The sequence below is a fragment of the Callospermophilus lateralis genome, chromosome 4 (genome assembly GCF_048772815.1).
Source record: "Callospermophilus lateralis isolate mCalLat2 chromosome 4, mCalLat2.hap1, whole genome shotgun sequence".
Taxonomy (NCBI): Eukaryota; Metazoa; Chordata; class Mammalia; order Rodentia; family Sciuridae; genus Callospermophilus; species Callospermophilus lateralis.
Window position 1 is genome coordinate 144,180,162 of NC_135308.1, and position 23,482 is coordinate 144,203,643.

At 35.2% G+C, this 23,482-nt stretch overlaps 1 protein-coding gene across 1 annotated transcript in view; it reads left to right on the forward strand.

The window, feature by feature from the left end:
- Cfap54 (cilia and flagella associated protein 54) overlaps positions 1-23,482 on the forward strand; it is a 264,100-nt gene that overhangs the window by 41,594 nt on the left and 199,024 nt on the right. The window contains exons 16-22 of the mRNA XM_076855417.1: positions 3,283-3,411; positions 3,781-3,907; positions 5,912-5,998; positions 6,087-6,208; positions 15,605-15,781; positions 19,238-19,330; positions 19,573-19,758. Of these exons, the coding sequence (XP_076711532.1) occupies positions 3,283-3,411; positions 3,781-3,907; positions 5,912-5,998; positions 6,087-6,208; positions 15,605-15,781; positions 19,238-19,330; positions 19,573-19,758 (921 nt within the window). The remainder of the gene's footprint in view (positions 1-3,282; positions 3,412-3,780; positions 3,908-5,911; positions 5,999-6,086; positions 6,209-15,604; positions 15,782-19,237; positions 19,331-19,572; positions 19,759-23,482) is intronic.

A 23,482-nucleotide genomic window follows, 5' to 3' on the forward strand; every position in this document is an offset into this window, starting at 1 on the left:
AAAATTATTAATAGTCCCTATTACTATTGGGTTGTTATCTTGTTTAAACGAGATATTGGTAACATTGTGGAAACCAGTATCTGGTATATGGTAGCTGATCATGGTTTCTTTTATGTCTCATGTGGTACACCAGATCTCAATGTGGGATTCTCAGACCCACCTTGGGGAGCCAAGTGGGGAAACAAGGCCAAGTATTTATCATAAGGAGAATCCAAAATCCATATGCTTACCTAGCAGAGTCTGTAGGGGAATAAGTTGTATATCTTGCATAAGTACAAGTTACAGTGTGAAAAAATAGATTGGGTACTGTTGGGATTATATAACATGAAACTATTTTATAGTTTTATTGAATGCATAGCATCTGTTTCTTCAACAAATGGATTTTAAGATTATGATAACTAGAGTGTATATTTTATAGGGCTATGGCAATTAAAGGATTAGTCTGTGTAAAGCACTTAGCCCAGTAGCAGGAGCACATTTTAATTAACTTTTAGCTGTGTTGATAATGAAGTAGTTGTGATAATGATGATATGTGGGTGTGTGTGGTCTTTGAAATTTTTTAATTTTAAAAAGGAATCCTTAGAGATGTCTATTTCTGGTCAAATAGCAACCTAGATGACTTAAAAGTCCTTCTGCTAGAAAACACCTAGAATTTTGGACAACATTGAACAAATATCTCTTAGGCATATTTCAGAGCTCACAAGAAAGTAAGGTAAATGCTAGGGGCCAAAATTGAAAGCTGAAATAGTGAGCTCAAAAATGGGAGCTGCAGTGGATTGCTGGGCATACTGCTAAGGAAGCCGAGATGTTTACTGGCCATCCAGGGGTAGGAGATGAGGCTTGGGCACCTGACAGATGGGCTTGGCACTGAGACCCTCACATAAAGCTAGAACCTATAAGACCACATCCTAGGAAAAGGTATGTTAGAAAAAAAGAAAAAAAAGAAAAAAAGAAAAAACTGTCTGTTTATACAGAGAATTTACTTAATTTGGGTCCTGAGAAGTGCATGGGAGAAAATCTCTCTCCTTAATTGATTTATAGTCTTGGGTCTGTCCTCCAGGAGGTTTGCTGTTTGAATTTATACTACTTGGATTACTCAGGAACCTCCCTAAGCTTGTGATTCTTTAGTGGAGATATATATTGTGAATGGTTAAATACAATCAAATTGTGTTTATTCCAGGAAATGCAAGGATGACTTAACACAGGAGGATCTATAATGCAATATTGACATTAACAGATTAAAGGAGAGAAATATGACCACATCACTAGGTGAAGAGGTGCAGCTTCATTTGACAAAATTCCACAGCCATCCTTTTGAAAAAGGACTCTTTTGGGCAGTTAGGAATAGAAGAAGGCTTCCCTATCCTATAAAAAGTGTCATCCACAGACCTCAGTGAATGTCATGCCTAGAGTAAAACATTAAAGGCAGTCCCTTTAATTTAACAATAATCAAAACTGATGTAACCACATTAGGATATCTGTCATTCTTCTGTTCAACATGCCCTGGAAATTTTAGATGAATAAAAGAGAAAACAGAAAAAAAGATATAAAGACTATAAGGGAAGTATTAATTTGTATTTATGCACAGATATATGCAAGACATTGCAGTATATTTAGTAGTAGCAATCTAAATGTCCTTCATCAGATGAGGGAATAAATTGTGGCATACTCTTCACAGTAACACCAGTTCATTGTAACTATAGGAATGAATGGCTAGAGTGGCCTTGAATTAGAGTCAGCTTGGTATCTTGTGGACCCCTCTATAGTAACCTTTGAATTATAGGGCGGAAGCCTGGAACTATATCCCCAGCATCTCATTTCCATGTGTTTTAGGTGATTGGTCTTCCAATGAGGGACATTTGCATGAATTTGTAAGCAAAAGAGGGGGGAGAGAGAGAGAGAGAGAGAGAGAGAGAGAGATAGTTAGTTCTCATTGTGCATTGGCAGATGGGAGGTATGAATTTACCAGCCATAACCAGCAAGTAGAAGCTTGAGGTTGTTGTCAGCTATCTCCTAGAGTCTTAAATTCACAGAGGCTTCTGAGGAACCCTTGAGAATTGCATGAAGTCAAATTGTCACTGGCAGCTTTCTTGATCCTTCCTCTCCCATGCCTTCCAGTGGTGATGGATAGCTCTAATTCTGCGCATTAAATATCCTTCTGCTTAAAATACCTGGAGTGCTTCTGTGTTCACAACCAAACTCTGCCTGACCCTCTGAGTTACATACACCGACTTGAGTAACTTTCAACAACATATGGTTGAGAGAAAAAAGCACTCTACAGAATTTTATAAGAGAGAATTAAAAATTATGCACAGTAATTTTGCATATTGTTAAGAACACATACACATGGAGAAAGTTTAAAAGCATGCGAAAAAGGATGGTAAAACCAATTCATGGTCAATGGCTACCTCTAGGGGCAGAAAAGAGAAATAGCATTGTGGACAGTTACATAGGGCATTTCTATTTTATGCATATATGTTTATGCTTTGTTTTCTAAAAAAAAAATTTTGGAAAAATGTGGAGAATTTGAAAACTCAGATAAAGCTGCCTGTTCTTTATATTATTCTCTATATTTGTTTCTCTGTGAGAATAGTTACATTTAAGGGATATTTAATTTTTGAAAATCATAGTTTAGATGTTGGATTTGAGGGACACTTATATGTCTAAACCTTTAGTTCTCGGATTCTGAGACTTCAAAAATAATATTTTTTTAAATTAAATTAAGTATGTGAAAACAACAAAAATATGTGAGTCCTATTTTAAAATTTACCTGTGCATTTTTGTACAGGTTTCAAAAATCAACAAATCAGATTGAAAACAACAAATGGAAGTTATACATATTTGTGAAAAGTTTAACTTATGCTTGGAAAAATGATGAAATATCTTTTTTTTTTTTTTAGAGAGAGAGAGAGAGAGAGAGAGAGAGAGAATTTTAATATTTATTTTTTAGTTTTTGGCGGACACAACATCTTTGTTTGTATGTGGTGCTGAGGATCGAACCCGGGCCGCATGCATGCCAGGCGAACGCGCTACCTCTTGAGCCACATTCCCAGCCCCATGATGAAATATCTTTTTTATTTTCATGTTCATTGCTACTACTTGACATTCAGTCCAAGATAAAGACATTCAGCAAGGGACATGGCATTGCTGATGTTAGACTATTTAAACTCTGTTAAATAGTTTTCTATTGTTTGGTTTTGATTATTGTTAAAGAGTTTAGAAATTTTACATATGACTTTTGCTGAAGTTTTCTCTCTTTTTTTGTTTATAAAATTATTTTAGAAAAGTCCTGTGGAACAGTTGTTTTTTGCTTATGAACTTCTTGACAAAGTAATTGGTGTGATGAATTTTAATTGTGTTTTAACTACTTTGCCAAGTGGATCACCAGTAATTGACCACTGCTATGTCAAGGTAGGAATGGAAAAATCTTATATTGGGTTGAAGTTTTACTTAACGTGGAAGAGGACTGACCTTCCTTACAAGTAGATTTTAATAAGCATGTGGTAGTTTTCCTTTCATGGGACAGAAATGTATTCCTCTGTTCCCAGAAGAAATCAAGAAGAGCAAGTAGTCTTTGGATATGTCAATGAAGAGCACCCTGATGAATTCTAGGAGCGTATTTACTGGCATGTGAGCCACGTGCTTGGGGTTAAGAAGTGAGCAGAATTTGATGGCTATGAGTAAGATGATAACTTGAGTGATAATAGGACATGGCTATTGTTTGGATGTTTTGATAACTATATTTCTTTTTATTTCTACTTCAACTTTGCTGGACCAAAGTATGCCCCTGAGGTAGATGGAAATTCTTACAAACCAATCACAGCAAATACTTTCATAATGGATTTGCATCTTGAACTAATTCAAGCTCAGCACCGGATAGCTGTCGTACTTCTCGACCAATTGCAAGGTAGTAGTCATCAAAACAAAGAACTTATACTAAATCAGTTTTCAGCCAAGTTCAATTATAGAATCAGTTAAATGTGTAACTGAGTTCTTGTTTTCTAGGTAAATTTGATTATATTTTCTCATTTCTCAGATTAATATCTATACTTTCCATTGCTTTGCACTTTGTATATCAAATTAGTTAACGTCTTTAAAAAGTATAATTATACTTCCTAGAATTATAGGAAATTATTAGCATTTTTAAAAATTCAGTCAAGAAAACAATTATTTTGTGCCTACCAAGATCCTTGTTTTCATCCTTTTATTTTTTTCTTCCTTTCACATCTTATTTTAAACTTTTATGTGATTTTAAAAACTGTTTCCCATATGACCTACTGGGTATAAAGAGAAACAAATAATAGTTAAATATCTCTGTGTCATCATAAAGTTGAAAACTTGATTATGTTTGCCTAATACATAAGTGAGGTTACTTATAATAATAACCTTGAACATTCTTTGGGCTGAAAAAATTTAGTTAGGAAATATATTTCAAAATATGTCTAAAATCATTGTGTCAGGTTTCCTTTAAGAAACAAGCCCAGGCTGGAGATGTAGCTTAGGGCTGGAGCTATAGCTCAGAGTGCTTGCTTTGCATGCACAGGTCTTGGGTTCAATCCCTAGCAACAACAACAACAACAACAACAACAACAACAAAGCCCCCTGTTCTCAGTATTATCCTCATTTGTGCAGAAATTGGGTCTTATTTACTTAGCCATGGAGTTATGGCTAAATAGTGTATTCTCTGTCGTCCATAAGTCTTTGAAAGCCATTTTTTTTTTTTAAATCAGAGATCACTTAAAAATATTGATGGTAGAACTGAGTTAAATTTTAAATGGAATTACTTGTTATTTTTTGCAATGTCTCTGGGCTTCTTGAATTTTCCTCTGCTTTATTGAACTACCACCTTAGCACAGATTAGCACTTTGTTTCTCTTGTCTTTCTTCACTTAAGTATGCTACTGCCAGATTCATGTTCCCTAAATACTGTTTATATCATTCTGATTCAAGAACTTCACAGTGGTTGCCGATATATGAACATGTTATTAAATATGACTCATCTGTGTCTAGCATTCAGTTTTCTTAAAATCCTGTCCTCCTTATCACCAAAGATTATAATCAGGAGAGCTTAATTAGCATTTATAAAACCCTAGGTACTGAGAGAATGGTGCATTACTTTCTGTTTTGCATTGCTATCCCCATGCAAGTAAGTTTCCTTATCCTTTGCCATATAAGAAACCTTATATCCTTTAATGCTGTCTTTTGCCATCTTTTCATCAGTCACCACCCCAGGGTGATGCATATAAAATTAGCACAAATAATTAAAACTCTATGAAAGGCACCCAGAAATACCTTCCAAGGACAGAAAGACAGAAAGAAGATATTACCAGGTCTCTTGAGGATCGGATATGAAAATCAAGAATCAAGCCAATGGTTTCTATTTCCCTGGGATAGCATAGCTTCATCCTTTTCTCCCTCATCTGGGTTCCTTTCTTTTCTGGACCACCATGATGGTCAGTCCCAGTTATACACCAAGATTAACAAACTGGCAACCAATTGTGTTTCAGTTGAGCAGGATTTGGTCTTCCTGGGTACTCGGAGCTCTTGCAGGGACCAAGATAAAACAGTTTCTCTAGAAAGGCTGATTCATATCAGGACTTGCCATCTATATTTTATGCAAAAGATAAAATGAACAAAAGTTCACCTTCTCAATGATTTTATTTAAGGTGAAGTTAAAAAAGTGAAATCCTTTTACAATTTGGAAATTCTATGTCCTGAGGTATAGCGTGGCAAATAAAAGATGATCTGACAAAAAACTGTATCATAGTAAATATATTAAATTTTTTATCTATTGATTAAAAAAGATATAATAGAGGAAGCAATAATTTTACGAAGAGATACTTACTCTTTAATGTTTTAAAACTATTTCCTGTCTTGGACACAAATCTGGTTGTAATGAAGGTCTTCTTCAGTTTTGCAGATTCCAACTGCGAGCAAAAACATTTCTGCCAAAGGTTCAGAAAAGCAAAAACAATCCAGAAGTGATGATTGTTTTACAGGTAATTAAGATGGGGATAACCTGTATTTCCAGAAGAATTTGAATAATAATTTTCATCTTTCCCTTTGGTAAAATGTTTGCTTTTGCAGAATTAAGTGTAATGAATAAAATAAAGAAGAACAAACTATCCAAAGCAATTTACTTAATGCAGAAAGCTCTTGTATTATATGAGAAAGATGAAACCTGTACAACTTCACAGAAAATTTTGATGGTAATAATATTTCATTTCTTTATTACTGATGTACAATTTATGTTACATTTATTTCTCTTTTTTAAAAATAATTTGTGACAGCCAAGCATGGTGGTACACACCTGTAATCCCAGCAGCTTGGGAGACTGAGGCAGGAGGTTCATGAGTTCAAAGCCAACCTCAGCAACAGTGAGGCATCAACCTCAGCAACTCAGTGAGACCCTGTCTCTAAATAAAATACAAAATAGGGCTGGGGATGTGGCTCAGTGGTTGCATGCCCCTGAGTTCAATCCCTGGTACCCCCCTGCCAAAAAAATTGGTTGCTCTTATATTCCATTATTAACTATATGTAGTCTGTTCTAAGCAGGGGTACTGCTCTATTCCTCTAGTCCTGAACTTTCTTAAAATATGAGATTCTCTTTCTATAGGAACAAGCTGTATGGGAAGCCAAATAAAATCAGGAGTCACAGTGAGGGAAATTACAATGTTAACACAACACTGTGCCAGCCTAGTGCATTTCTTACCATGGAAATAAAATGCGAAAAGTCCTTTGGCTAAAGTACCTTCTCTCTCAGATGGATACTGAAAATTTACATTCCAATCTTTTAATTTTTAAAAATTTGTTCTTTTTAGATATACATAACAATAGATCCTCTCATTTCTTATTGATACTGTTTGTTGTTGTTGTTTATTTATTTTTTTGAGTGCTGGCAATTAAACCAGGGCCTTGTGCATACTAAAATGTGTCTGACCCTTGTTGATTCCTTTATTGTGTTTCACTCTGGCCTGGAAATTCTTCTGTCTTCTTGCAGGTTTATTAAATGTTGATATTAGTTTAATTTCCTGATGACAATCACATTTCAAGTTATGAGATCTTCTTTACTTTTGCCTCTATGTATGATCTGTAAAAGTTTGCACTGGCTGTGTTACTTAGCTTTTCCATTGCTGTGACAAAGTACCTGAGATAAACAACTTGAAAGGAGGAAAAGTTTATTTTGGTTCATGGTCATTTGGCCCGGTTGCATTTGGGCCTGTGGCAAGGCAGTACAACATGATGGTAGTGTATCGCAGAAACAACCTGTTCACTTCATGGTAGCTGGGAAGCAAGAGCAAGGAGAGGCCAGGATCCCAAAATCCCCTTTGAGGGCCACGACTTGACTTCCCCTTACTAAGCCATGTCTACTAAAGGTTCTAGTACCTCCCAGCAGCACCACGGGCTGGGGACCAAGCTTTTAACACATGGACCTTTGGAGTATATTTAAAATCCAAATGTGAATATCATAGGAAGAAGACAGAGAGTCATGCTACTAGTAATTTGCTGATAAGGGAAGGAAAGAAAAGCTAAAGAGAGGGATACAGAGTTAGGAGGGGTTTAACAGAAGAATTTAGTATATTACTAAGCTAATGATGAAAAGCCAGAACAAAGAGAGAAATTGAAGATATGAAAAGTTAACATATGAAGTTAATGTATGAGGTAAAGTCCTACAGGAGAGGGAAGAGGATGAGATTGAAAGCACAGATAAAGGGGACCATCTTCAGTTGAGGGTGGGCTGCAGGGCAAACCCCTCATGCTTTGATACAGCAGGGAAGGAGCAACTGACAGATACAAAAACTTTGAAGGCATGAAGTAGGGAGTTGGGTTGATGCTTTCTTTCTTTCTTTCTTTTTTTTTAAATACTTTTAGTTGTAGATGGACACAATGCCTTTATTTATTCATTTTTTATGTGGTGCTGAGGATTGAACCCAGTTCCTTGCATGTGTCAGGCGACTACTCTACACTGAGCCACCACCTCAGCCCAAGTTGATGCTTTCTTATCTCATTAATTTGATAAAGTAGGAGGCGTAGGTATCTGCCAGAAATGGAGGTGGTGGGGCAGTTGGAATGGGGAGTGTGAAGATGATTGGAGAGTGGGGAAGAATAGATGAGCTCCCACCAAGAAAAAGGACTGTCCTGCATCATGAAGTTCTTGCTGAGGTTGGGGAGCAAGAGCCCCATCCTCACAATGATATGACATTATCCTGAAGTGGTGTTTTAGTAGAAGTGAAGCAGAATGTTTATGACAGCGAAGACTTCTGCAGGATTATTTTTTTTGAATGAAGTTAGGGATTAAATGTTCATGGTATGAAAATAAGAAATGAGTGCAGATTGAATGGGGAACAAAGTAACACCATCAAGGTAACTGTGGAAATATCAAAAGATTCAATATCTCCATGAGAACAAACCAGGGGCTAGGAAATGAGGGTGTGAGACAGCCGAAGGGTAAGTGTTTGAGGTTAACAAGTAGAATATAGGAATTTAAGATTTCTCTATGTAATACTTTCTGGTCATCTGTCCATCCATTTATCCATCCAACAAATAATTTTGAGAGCCTGGGATTCATTGAGCAAATATTTATTGAAAGTTCACTATGTGTCTGATATTTTGCTGAGTACAAGAGATAAAAACAAACAAGAAATCCTTTATTTATTCAACAAATATTGATGAATTTGCTTATTTTTTGTGGTCCCACTTTTCTGGTCCCCACCTGCTCTTTGTGTTCCCTGAAATTTATTCATAGATAAATCCAGTTTGTGGAAACATGGACAAGTAAATAGATGATTTGTGGGTCCGTTGTGTAGGAGCTTTAATTGCAGGAGTGCTAGGAGAATACAGGGGAGTACCTAACTCAACAGTGGGGGTGTTGAAAGAAACCTCCAGGAGAGCTCAGGTGACATTGAATCCTGAAAGACAGGTGACGCAAAGGTGAATATAGAAAGACATGGTATCAAATAAAGTCAAGGACTGAAAGAATACCAAGTAGCCAGAGAAAGAGGGAGCAGAAAGGATATTCCAGGCAGAGAGAAGACTGTGTCCACAGGGCCCAAGGGCACCAAGGGCACCAAGGGCAGAGAGCACTCGCCATTCTGCGGGTTGTTCAGTGTAGCTGGCTTAGAAGCAGCAGGGGTAGGAGGAGGGTCGGGGAGAGGCTCATCATGTCTATGAGACCAGAGAGAAAGTAGAGACGAGTCATGACAAGTCTTTTACATCAGGCCAAGGGCTGTGGATGGACAGATATTGCCACTGTTTAAGGTGGGAGAAATCTGTCCTTGGCAGTATTAGGGGAGAGCTTCTTTAAATCTGAATTTCCAGCATTTGAAAGATGGAGTTTTGGCAGTGGGTAGTCCAAACTGACAAGGCCAAGGGACAATGATCTTCTGGGGCATGTTCCCATCCTTTTTTTTTTTTTTTTTTTCAGCAGGTGCTTCTAAGATCATATGCTTGGAGGACTTTGATGCTTCAGTTCTATTTCTATGGAAAATAAACCTTATTTTTCTTTTAGAAATTCTCCCAGTACCAATCCTGTGGGCTCTTGGATCCTGAGGAGAGTAAAACCTCTGGGATTTTCCCCTTCCTTTTTTCTTATGACTCGTCTTGTTTTTATATTGCCATAATGCACTCCTTCCTCTCACTGAGGCTGGGGGCATCCTGGAGAGATGGGAATCTCAAGTTTCCAGGGCATATCTTTTCCTTCTGCTTCTTAGATGAAACTATTTTAACTTAAGAAAAATTGTGAGTATTGTATCTTATTAGGATAGAGATGTGTTTAGAGGTTCTGCTTTTTATGAGGGATCCTCTGCAAGGATTTTCACCAAGTGGGGATGTGCCGAATATTTATTTCAATGTCCTGTGACCGTCTGTAGCCACCTCTGCTCCTCGGTGGAAGTTTTATCCAAGTGTTAAGGCTTAATGATCAGTCCTCAGGGTACTCTCCTAAACAATGATGCTATGGCTCAAATAATTGCCAAACTTTCTTTCTTTAAAGAAGACAAATAAACTTCTTTCCCTTGACATTCATTTTTCGCTGGGTATATTACAGAATGTTTTGCATTATCATGCTCTTGTAATAAAATTGTCCCCAAATCAGTAATTGATGCGTCACCTGGTACCATAAAAAGGTATAAAAAACTCGGGTCTCTTTCTGAACTCTTAAATAATTCATACTTTGTCTCAGTTTTTCAAAAGTTTCCTATCCTTGTGGGGCCAGATAATCCCATCAGGTGTCTGTTTTATTTCAAATCAATTAAAAGTGGACCAACTTTTTACCATGAATGAGGGACAAACCTTTGATAATAACTTATTAACCTTCCAAATGAGATGACTGGCTTTTTTCTTGATTTGGAGATTTATTTTTTCCTATTTTTCTGTCTTCGTTGTTTGACTTATGGAAGTCCATTTTATCTGCTTCATCCTGTGGCTTATGTTGTTGCACCCTGTCCACCAGAGTCCACCAGCTGGACTTCTAGCACCTTTACAGAAGAAATTTCTCAATGGAAAGAGACAGGAATGTCCCTCAATCTAAGTGCTAAGGTTTCCAGGGCAGCATTCCATTCTCTAGTTTTCTGTACTGCATCCAAACATTACCTTGAGGACTTTCTGTAACGAGGAACCCTAGTCCTCAAGAGGAAGACCAGTGATGCCAGTAGGGCCAGTTGATTGACCAGATCTTCAGGACTGGGATGTAAAGACTAAAACTTTAGTTTGTACACCTCAGTAGAAAACAGTTACCAAGGAAAAGAAGTTTATTTGTCTTGTTTAGGGAATGAAACTTTGTCAAGTCATTCCTCCCAATATGTGTGTCCTGATCACATGGTAACTACGTTCAGTAGGTCCTCTACCTGTCAGGAATGCTTTGGTCCAGACCCGGTTCTCCAGCTGTTTCTGCTGCAAAAACCCCCAATTGTTGCATCTAGTTTTCTCCTAAAGCTATTTGTTGGAATCTAAATGAATCTGCAGTTGAGATGAGTTTAACACTTCCAGATTCCATTAATAGCATCTCAACTCTAAGGAAAGGACTATTATGCTTTGCAGATTATTATTATTATTTTTGTAATTGATACAAATTACACAATATAATTATGTAGTCCCTTTTTGGAACCCAAACTAATGATGAAGCCCATAACTCCCGGACTTAATATTTTTCAAATTTACATATTGGTGTCCCCTAAATATCACTCTATTGACTATGCTAGCAGCAAATGGATTTAATTATTTTTTTTTCGATTTTGTAGCATTTAAGTCAATTCTATTTTTTTTAGGGGGGAGGGAAGGAGGATCTTCTCACCTCTTAATTGTTCCATGCTGAAATCTTCCTTATAAAAGAGCCAGGTCTTTCTCATTCTGGCTCTTCCCCTCCTATGAGGTCATGTTTTGACCCTCAGGTTTCAAACTACAGACAGAATATTTTAGCATATTTATGTGTTAGCATATTTACATATTATTTAGCATGCTATGTATTTTTGTTTTTCTTTCAAGTGTTTTAAAGGTCCTGCATGGGAAACTTCATCTAGGTTGCCTTTCCTTATTTTTTTTTAAACTTAGCTTTGTATTGAGACAAGATAGTACAGGGGTTAGGAGTATAAAGTCTTGGAATAGAGTTCTGCTTCAGCTGCTGATTAGCTATGTGACCTAAGTCAAATTATTGATGCTCTGATTTAATTCCTTCATCTGTAAAGTGGGGGTTCTTGGGAAGATTCAATGAAATGATACATTTAAAACGCTTAGCTTTTGGTACAGAGTCAGCAGTCAATAAGTTAGCTTTTATTATTATTACTATGTTCACTTTAAACACTCTGAAACATTCTTTTTGAACTATTATGTGTTGCTTTAGATATTTCTCTTTATAAGACTACACTTTTCTTTCTTTGTTTTCTCTTAGGTTTATCTTACAAATTGCCTATTTTAATCTCAGCAATATTCCTTTCCAGGGTTCTTGGATATGACTTAATCTACTTTTCTTCTTCTTCTGCCATGTACATCATCATGTTGAGAAACCACACTATACCTCAGGGAGGTCAGCTCAATAGGAGTAAATGGGGCACTTTATCATTCCAGTCCTGCGATAGCTGTTTACATATGTCTTATTCATGCCCTCAAGATTGCATTACATCTTCCCATTAGTGTTTTGCTGCACTGTGGGTGTCAAGCTTGTGTCAAATGTATTTAATGTCAACCTGTCTTCATCAGCACTGGGTAGCTTGTGAAGAGAGGCAGGTCTTGTTTTCTTTAATGGAAGCTGTAGGCAGAGAAATTTACATCCAGATAAAGATGATTTGGACCTGACTGTTTTTGCAGGGCACATTGCAGCACATACCATCATTGAAAGAACACTCAGAACTTATTCCCCTTGTGAGTTGTAGAAGTCCCCTCTTACTGAGGTTCCCTGGATGAACCTTTCTCTGGATACATAAAGGATTATTTCTTCTTTCAAGTTAGTGAGCCCTTGTAATTTCCCAATTCTGTGCTAGACAAGGGAAAGTGAGGTTTGAGTTCTTTTCCATTGTGTGATGCCATGGAAATCTACTTCTTGGTCTCTGATTAGGGAATGATTATCTAGATTTTGTCATTTTATAATACATTAGTTGTTGCAAACAATGTCATATCCTTATTGATGACACTGTCTCAAAATTGAAGGTAGCTGGTTATAAGGGAATTTTTTTTCTTGATTCCCACTTCCCCATGCTACTTACTTGTTTCTAATTGATGAATCCCCTTAAGAAATCACCAATCATTTTCTTACTAATGAAATCTAATTAACAGGTCAGTTTTTGACTCTAATTTTGAATTCTAATTTTTACTTGGCATTAGGGTTGGTCTTGAGTTCTAGTATAGAATTTATCTAATTTACCAAAACCAAGGGCCGTGTTTTCAACTTTTATTTCATGACCTTTTATTAAAAATTTAATGCTTTTTTGCTAACCTGTTTCAAATCAGGTCATGGAATCTGAGTAGGAGGTCTTAAGTTAAAATGGATCAAGACTCAATGAGAACATTTTAATCATGCTAGCTTAAATACATCATAAAAGATAATCTCTTCTGTCTCCTCTTCTGTTATAATTTAGTATGTTTTTCATTCAGAACACATTGATTGAACCCAAAGAGGTAAATAAAGCAGTGCCTCTTCCAATAAGACACTTATTGTTTAAAGGCTGTGGACAGTCATACATACAAGTTACAAATTGTAAATATCTGCTAAAATAAAGAGTGAAGAACTTGGAATACCTAAGTACATGGTGCTGTCTTAGAAGTGTCAGATGATGTTCGAGTGGGTCTTGAAGCAGAGAAGAAGTTGTAAGAACCTCTAGGAAGCGGGAATTTCTCAGAAGCATGAAAAAGTGTAGTGTTCTCAGCGGATGAGTGAAATTTTTTCTTTTGTGGCTTCAGAGGTTAGGTTGGATAGAGAGGGAGGTAGGAGAGAGGGAAGGAAATAGAAAGAAAAGGAGATAAGGCTAGAAAATAAATATGATCATGATTGGAATGAAAGGCCAAGAGAAAGGTTTGTAATTTATACATCAAGTACTGGAGGAGTCACTGAAGGGCAAGAAGAGCAAATTAGACGTATCCTTGGCATCCATTAATCAGACAAATGCTCAAGCCCTGCCCTGGAGATTTTAATTTTGAGTTGGAAATAAACCATCTTAAAATTTTAAACTCTAGAGATGATACTGATGAATAGCCAGTCTGAGAAATGTCTGTGTGACAGCCCATGACAGAGAACATAAGCAGGTTTTGATCCTTTTGGGGCTCATAGGCATAGATAGAAGATGCTAGAGTCAAGATGGAAGATGATCATTATAGCTAGCTCACTGGAGCAGGAACTGCCTAACACAATTTTGGGATTATATGTGGGTACCCCAGGGCAGGTAGCCAGTAAATTGAGATGGGGTTGAAAGCAGGGTGAGATAACATCAGGGCATGTGGGCCAGCAATGCTGGTTTATTTTCTAGGCTCCAAACATAATCCAGAGAAAGGATGTGTCTCCAGATTTTCAAGGTATTGGTCTCCTTCCCTGTAGTTGCATAATTTTTCCTTAATCTGATTTTACCTGTTATGATACAATCTGAAGTACCTTGATCTTTATAGCCTGTGATGCAATTGAAGACACATTAACAAAATGCTCAAAATAGAATATCTTTTGTTTCCCTTTGCTTTGAAGCACACCCAAATCCTATCTCTAGTCTCATCCATTCTTTTGAGTTTGAGGTTAAGATTTCCAAGTGGAAAATTTTAGCTCAACATGTCTGCTGTAGAAGAAACAGCACAGGTTTTTGTATCAGAGTAAAATATACTTGGAATTTGATAGACATACTGCCTTCTCATTTCTAGGGTTTCTTCTTTTGTGTTTTGTTAAATTGGATAGAACTTCCAGAATAAAATGGGAATAGTGTCCTTCTTAATTTTATTGATAATTCTTTTAGTGTTTCACTAAAATATAGCACCAGGAGTGCTATATTTGGACTTTTATGATATTTTGGCATTAACTGAAATTAATATTTTAATGATTCTAGAGAGAACACTTTCCTAGTTTATCATGTTTATAAAAAATCAGTAATTATTGTTAAAAATGTTTAAATATCTTAGAAAAGTAAAAACTAGTAGAGCAAGTTTACCTGGGACTATCAAGACTAAAATATTATTCATTATAAATTATTTTAACTATTAACTTAGCAGTTCTGTTGTACTAAGTATTATTAGGAAATTTAAATATCACTGATGAATCTTTTTAACCTTACCTTTGAAGTATTATTTAGATCTTATTTAATGTTCTCTTTTGTTTTATATGTTATCTGTGTATAACCTTTGAAAAAAGTGATTGCTTTTCCTTCAGGTTTACAGAATAAGTATTTTTGTCTATTTTTTCTTCATTTTTCTGGTATCTAGGAAACTCTTAATGTTCACATCACAAACTTCATGTTTCAATAGTTTCATTACCTAAGCGTCATACCTCAAAGTGCATTAATCAGTATAAATGTATATGATTGTGTTATGAACTTCTTTTTTTTTTTTAAAGAGAGAGTGGAGAGAGAGAGAGAGAGAGAGAGAGAGAGAGAGAGAGAGAGAGAGAGAGAGAGAGAGAGAGAGAATTTTTTAATATTTATTTTTTAGTTCTCGGCGGACACAACATCTTTGTTTGTATGTGGTGCTGAGGATCGAACCCGGGCCGCACGCACACCAGGCGAGCGCGCTACCGCTTGAGCCACATCCCCAGCCCTGTTATGAACTTCTTAAGGATAATGAAATATGATTGTGATATTCAGAGTTTGATTTAAAAATAAAATGCCTCATATTAACTTATGATAATACATTTAGATGTATAAATATGCTTTTGGGAAATATGATTGTGATATTCAGAGTTTGATTTAAAAATAAATGCCTCATATTAACTTATGATAATACATTTAGACATATAAATGTGCTATTGGTGGTCATGCTTAGCATTATTTAGTAACCATTTTCTAATTCTGCATAATTATATGTATATGTATATAAAACGATTGCATATAGAAAGATAATGTTGCTTAATGTAACCAGTCTTCTGCAAATATAAAGGAGGTTCAATCTCTTGAAATGTGTTTTTCTGTTTCCACACTTCATTATAGGAAGCATATTCTTTAATTGAGAAAGTTGAAGCAGAACAAAATGACCTATATTCATATCAGAAATGTTTGGGAGGCTTAAAAAGAAAGAAGACCAGGATCCCTCCTCCCCCTCTTCTGTTATCCCGAACACATTGTTCTGTGACACTGAAACCTACTCCATTTGTTTCTGATGTTAAGGTATGGTGCCCATTATGATCTCTGCCTCATGAAAAGCAACATAAATACTTTTATTATTATAATGATTCATACTATTATTGCTTTTAGGACCCAATTTGTCTTATTTATAAGCACTGAACTCTGGATTAGTATGTCTTATATAGAATATTTTTAATGACATTTCCCTTCTATTCCATTGAGGGTATTGGTGATCATGCTTAGCCTAACTTAGTAGTCATTTTCTAATTATGCAAAAATCATCCAATGATTAAGATATATATGCTTCTAAGGTACATGTGTTCTATATACCCATGCTGTCTCCAAATATATGGTAAAGAGAAACAGTAAAGAAGCAATTCTCTCTAGGTATACGCTCAAGATGAAGTCCTTTTCTTAAGTGGAATCAGACATTTGAAGAGAGTAGAAGTAGAAGTTATTTTCACAGCCAGCAGTGGAGATGAGGCAGCAGAGTGTGGAAATTTTGAGGTGGTGAATCTGCCAAAGTTCTTCCAAGTAAATGTGGATTCATTTAATGTAAACAAGTAACAATTTCAACCATGTCATAAATCATAAATCTTCGTGTATTTTCTAGGATGAGTCTTTTCTCCCATCCCTGTTGTCTTGGAACTTGGCCTAAATGTGACTAAAACTTGAAATTCTAACAAGAATTTGGTTCCACTTAATTTATATTTAAAATTTTGCATTTTTTTTTCTTTTGGATGATCAACAACATGTTCTTTGATGATGTATGCAAACATAGAGCTTTATCTCTGATTCTTGTTAGCATGTTTTGTATGCAAAAACTTTGAAGTTAAATAGATTTAGGTTGAAAATTCTGGCTTCCCTTCTTACTATCAATATGACTTTAGGGAGGTGAAATACATTTTCTGAAAATATTTTTCCTTTGCAAAGTGTTTTCTGTGAAAATAAAATGAGATAATATAAAATGGTTTTGTCATATCAACTGATGTCTCTCCACTACTTTTGTTGAACATATGTAGTAAAGTTTATCAAAGCAATTAGTGGAGTTGTAATTGATGACATTAGTTTGTGATAATCTTCATGACATTCTGTTTAGATTTGTCTAAAATCTATCAAATTCTGTGTGAGGTAATTGAAGTATAAAGTTAAACATGGATGAAGTGCTGTTTCATTCTTTGATGTACTAGTGGTAAATTAAAAATAATGGTGTTTTGGGATTGTAGAACTAAAAATAGCACTCAGTGATATTTGATTGTGGGTCTAAAAGTAACATTCATTTTATATCTAACTGTGCCATAATAAATGCATTACTTTTATTGCTAGCAGTTTTAAAGTTCAACTTGGATATTTTTGAAAATCTGTGGAAGAGTAGAACTTCACTGGTTTGGGAAAATAAGTACAGAATGAAAAATGGATGGTTTACTTTTGTTTTCAAATATCTTGGCATATGTAATAAAAATCTTATTTGTTGCATATTTTAAACTAGTGGCTAGTTTGTTTTACAATGCTTGGAAGTAGGAAGATACAAGAGTCCCATATTTGGCCTGCAGTACCTGTATTTGTCAGTTGACTATGTGAAGTTGATGTAAAGGACAGATCAGGAGAGCTGTTCCTGTCAAGATCACCTACAATTGCCTGCTCATCAGCACTAGGTGGTGCCCTGGGCCTGGATAAGTCTGCTGGTGTGCAGATTCAGCCATCTTTTGTCTTATCTAAACCTCATGTTCAGACATTCATTTCATTAAAATCTGTTTTTATAGTTAAAAATGCTAATGCTATTTATATTATTTATGAAATCTTCCTTCCAAAGTTAGTGATTTGTTCATGATGTCTCTATTCTGATGTAGATTCTAATTACCCATTCTTCTTAGAGTTACACAAACTAAGATGTTTCCATCAGTGAAACAAAATAAAAACATAAAATCTGCTTGTAAAAATGCTTTTAGAGAGAGTTTTATCCTCCAGATTCTGTTTTACATGGCATAACTTAGAACAATAACTGTTTTAAGTCATATAACAGAGTCTTTCTTTTCTTTTTCTTTTTAAAAAACCCTATTAAAAGTGGTGGTCTTTTGCATGGGAAATCAAGGGAAGTCTATTCCAATTTTCTGGTGAGATTCATCTGACTTTTTTCTGCTGACCTCCATCTTCCAGGTTCCTTCAGTGTACTTTCTTCCTTACAGTTCTCCTGTCTTTGAATAGTGCTCTTTAATTAGTTGTATATATCATCACCTGAGAAATTGCCTTTATAAAGCACAAGGGGTCAGACAATTATAACAGAAATTCTAATTCACTGAAGCCAAGCAGACTTGGATATCTGCAATTTAAAAAATGGTTGATTCTGTACAAACTGTTTTTTTTTTTTTTTTAAAGAAGTAATTCTGGTTCACAGAGTTGGGACCCACTGTATAGATTAGACTCCCTCATGTTCCCCTCACCCCCCAACTCCCTCGTTAGGATTTTTCTTTTGACTTGGAGGAAGGAGAAGCAGACATAGGGTGTCAAAGATATTTATTTTTTATTTTTTTAGAGACAATTACATTTTCTCTTCTTTCCAGCAGTTTAGGAATTACTTCTGGGAAAAAGGGAAGGCCACAGTAGTACCCAAATGACCCACAACAGTTTGTCTTGTTCATAATATCACTCTTTCATGTGTCAACTTGTTCCCTTTTTCTCTGCAGTGAGAACATAGTTCATTCCAATAATGTACTCCGATTATCTCAGCATCTTGGCAGAAGGGCCACAGTCTAACTTAATCAAGTTTAAGTTTGGCTGTGTCTGTGACTTGTACTTTGTGTTTGGTTTATCACTGTATTTAAAAATTATCAAAGTAAGGTCATGATTCATGTAAACTGGAGGAAAAAGTTATTCAAACCCCGCTACTATCTTTATTTAGGAGCATTTTCTTCCAGGTTTTTTCATATATATATTTTTACATTTTATTTTGAATAATTTGGTAACTTGATTATTTTTTCACTTGCTTTTTTGTCATATGTTATTATAAAATAAGCAAATCATTTCAGTGTTGATATTTTTTTTCCCATTAGGTCAAAACTCAGGTCCATCAAGATTAAGTTATCTTTGGGGTCACCTTCTGCTACTATCTGCTGTAGGGCAAAATTATTTAACACCTTCCCATTTTTATGGCAATAGTCATGCCATCTCATAGGGATGCTATGAATATTAGAAAGTATGTGTCAATTTCAATTTCCTAGTGATACTTAGCACATAGGAACTGTAGCTAAAATGATGTCATTAATAATAATAATAATAATAATATTTTAGTCTTTATTATCCCAGTTAAGCTAGCCCTAAATTTGTCTTTACTTTCATAAGATTGAACCTAAGAATATTCATAAGTCTATTTCATATTTTAAAATTTGAATAGTTACATTTTTATTTATAAAAGTATTCCTTTTGCTTGCATTGAGATAAAAGAAGTTAAATATCTTTTAAACAGACTGCAAGTGATGGGCTCATCTCTCTCCTTGGCAGGTGGCCTGGTACTGCATTTTGGGTTGTAAAGCACAAGGAAGCTATGGGAAAGTGAGGCTCAATAACAACCATCTCCCAAATTCAGGAGAAGCGGTATGTTGTATTAAATGTCAAGAAATCTTACAGAAGTCCACTAATGACAATAGTTTTTTTCCCCATATGAAGTCATTATTTCAATGAATCTATTCTAATTTCAACTCGGATCATAACTAAAATCCAACAGTGAAAAAATGTTTGTTTTTTTTTTTTAATTTATAAGTTTGTCCTAATTATATTTTAAAAGTCACAGTATTTTGATTTTCCACATATAACTTGAAATATGTTTTTGTTAATAGATTCCAGCTGATGGTAAAAGCATTTTTGAAGTGAAAGGTTTGGAAACTAATGAAAAATATATATTTGCGGTTGCTGCTTATTCTTCTAATGGGAAGCTTGTTGGGGATGCTATTGGGGAGACAACTAAACCAATTCTGGTTTATCCACCTCTTTCTGCTGTTACTGCTCGGATGTACCTGACACAGGTAGAAGAGATTTCTACTAAGTTTTTTTTTTTCCACTATGGTTTCTCTGTTAAGCACTTACTAAGTAATTTATGATGGAAGAAAAATCACAGCAGATATTCTAAACTCCTCTAATTCATATTTTCCATGATTGCAGGTTAGTCACATAACATATGAATCATTCTTTTTGCTATTAGTAAGTTTACTTCTTTACAATAACATTTCCCCCCTGGCTTACAAATGTAATACATAATAATTTTAGAAATGTTGGAAAATACTGAGATGCATGTATAGGAAAATATATATTATCTGTTATTATCCAGAGTAACAGCTCTGACTCTGGGGCAATTTTGTCAATGTCTGGAAACATTTTGGGTTGCCACAACCTAGTGGGATGCTACTGGCATCTAGAGGCTGGGGATGCTCAGCAGCCTACAATGCAGGAGACAGCCTTCCATAGCAAACATTATCCAGCACAAATGTCAGTAATACCAGGGTTGAGAAACCCTGATCCAGAGACATTCTTTCATTTTGGGGTGTCAATTTACCTGTCTATCTATCTATCTATCATCTACATGTGCACTTATATATTTATATATGTGTATATGCACAAGTATATGAATTTATGTATAATATGCAATTTAAATCATAGGATGCATGTTATTTTACAACCTGATATTTTCATTTCATATATAATTGATACTTTTTCGTTCCTTGAGAATATTCTTCAAGAATATTTTTAAATAACTCCATGATATTGAATCTTATAGATGTCTCATAATTTATTTAGTAATTATGGCTGAACATTTGGATATTTTCAGGTTTTTACTATTATTAAAAACTTTTGATACATATCATTGAATATTAATCTTTAATTAATATTAATTTTTTTTGCATCCATGATTACTTTCTTAGGACAAATTCATAGAAGAGAATTTTCTAAATCAGTAAAGGCAGACAGACTTGAATTCCAATAACAGCTCCTCACAATAACCATGTGATACTAAGCAAGTAGTTATCATCTGTGAAGTGGGAATAATCATAGTACCTCCCAGAGGCATTATAAGTATAATGAATATCAATATGAATATCATATATGAGTATCATATATCAATAATAAATGCATATCATATGTATCTTATATGTTTAACTATAGAATTTATCATACAGTAAACACTGAATAAATTCCATTATTGTTTTTAGTTATGGATATACTTATAAATTAATGTTTTTGCTGAAATAACTGTTGTCTGTTTGGATATAAGTTGTCCCCCCAAAAGCTCATTTGTTAGGCAATACAGGAATGTTCAGAGGTGAAATAATGAGATTATGAGAGCTGTAACCTCATCAGTGGATTAATACATTTGATGGATTAATAATTTGAGTGGACTTCAGGGTGGTAACTACAGGCAGGTGGGGGAGGCTGGAGGAAGTAGGTCACTAGAGGCATGCCATTGGGTACTATATGTTGTCCCTGGATCCTCTCTTACTTTCTCTCCCTCTTTCTGCTTTTTTGCTGCCATTCTCTGAGCAGCTTTCCTCTGTGACACTCTTCCACCATGATGCTCTGCTTCACCTTAGGCCTAGAGCAATAGAGTCAGCAGACCATGCATTGAACCTCTGACACTGTGAGCCCCAAATAAACTTTTTCTGTTCTAAGTTGTTCTTGTCAGGTATTTTGGTCACTGCAATGCAAAGCTGACTTAAAACATGTCACCAGTGAAGAGCACACTAGAGTGACTCATTGACCTAGGTCTCAAGCCTCTAATTTTAAGCCTATTGTTGGCTGTAGAGCTGATGGCTATTCTAAAATTTTATCATATTCTATGGTGATATTTTTCCTTCTAATAGTTGATTAGTGCGATAAGCTTAGATCTCACTGGCATTTTTTATTATCATATTTTTCACAGAAAATTAAATTGAGGAAATTGCTAGGAATTGTCTACCATTGGTTTAGCATGTCATATTGGCTCATGGTTTTCTGGTATTTTGATTTCTTTGGAATTTAATATGTTCCCTAATTTGCAGTGATGGAGTTATTGTGAGGAACTGAATATTTCATCAAGGCCTAATTTTTCTCCAGGGAGTGGTTTGACTCTTGGGCTCCGTTTGGCAGAACTCTCATTGAAAGTTAATAAAAGTCCAAGCTATACGGCTGGGATAATGAGAAGTGTCATGAAGTAATGACCTGTGTTTCTTTATTGATACTATATTTGCAGTTCTATAGTTCATTCACGACAGTTTATGGGCATCTTCTCTCTTAATGTTAAGTGGCTGAAGCAAAACTTTCTCACATAACTTAAGTTTAAGCTTTTAAACTCTAGCTTCACATGCCTTTCTGTTAGAAGGGCTATCTAATTTTCATCAAAGTGGTTAGTTTTAGTTTTTAGTTTCAGGACAGTTCTCTTCTTTAAAACATATTATCATAAATATTTTGAAGTAAAATGCAGAGGAATTTTACTAGATGTCTATGATTAATTTAACTTTTGAAATTTTAGTTTGTACTTTTATTCGACATTATCCTATAAACATTAATAAAATCAAGGTGAATGTATGACAGGTTTTCCATTAACATAGAAGCTAGTAATTTAGTCTGCCTGAAATTTTTTTTAGGAACTTTTTTGAATTAGGTTCTTTGTGTGAATATTTCTCTTCTCTTTTTGCCATCATTTCTTTTTATTTTTCTTATTTAAATAGAGAATGGGGGAGGGGAGGGGAGGGGGGATAGTAGAGGATAGGAAAGGTAGCAGAATACAACAGTTACTATTATGGTATTATGTAAAAATGTGGATGTGTAACTGATGTGATTCTGCAATCTTTGTAATGTTTTGAATAACCAATAAAAAAAATAGAGAATGGCTAGATGATGTGAAAATATTATATTTTATATTGAAAACTAGAAATATGTGGAAAGTATTCTAGTCTTGACTTTAGAGATTATGATTTTAGGCAAATTATTTCATCCTGTTTTTCCTGTTTGTAAAATGGATAAACTATTGAACTATAAATCAAATAGTGAGGGGAAACAATGGCTTTTTGAGAGAAGGAAATGGTATTTTAAAGTTCACTATTCCATTTGTTATTGATGGACACTTAGGTGGATTCCATATCTTGGCCATTGTGAACATGGGAATGCAGACGTCTTTTTGGCATGCTGATTTTAGTTCCTTTGGGTATCTGTTCAATATTAGTATTATTCTCCCTTCTGTGTTCAGTATTAGGACTGTTGATTTAATTTTAGTTTTCTGAGGACCTTCCATAGTGTTTTCCAAATGACTCTACTAATTTACAATACCACAAACAGTGTTATAAAGGTTTCCTTTTTTCCACGTCCTTGCCAACACTCGATGTCTTTCATCTTTTTGATAATAGTCAGTCTAACAGGTGTGAGGTGAAATCTCATCGTGGTTTTAATTTGCATTTCTCTGATGATACATACACAGTGGAAAACTGTTCAGGCTTAAAAACCAGGAAATTCTGTGGATAGACCTAGAGGACTGTAAGTGAAGCAAGCCATAAGCCAGTCATAGAAGGATCTCATTTATATATGAAATATAAAAGCACTGAGCTCATAGAAGGAGAGAGTAGAATGGAAGTAGTTATCAGAGCCAAGGGTTTGGAGTAGTCAGAGAAAGGGGAGACAGGGTCAATGAGTATAGTATAGTTACAGTTAGAAGTAAGTCCTTCCCCCATTAGTGATCTTAATTTTTATTATTTTTAATGCTTTTACTAGTGTATTATAGTT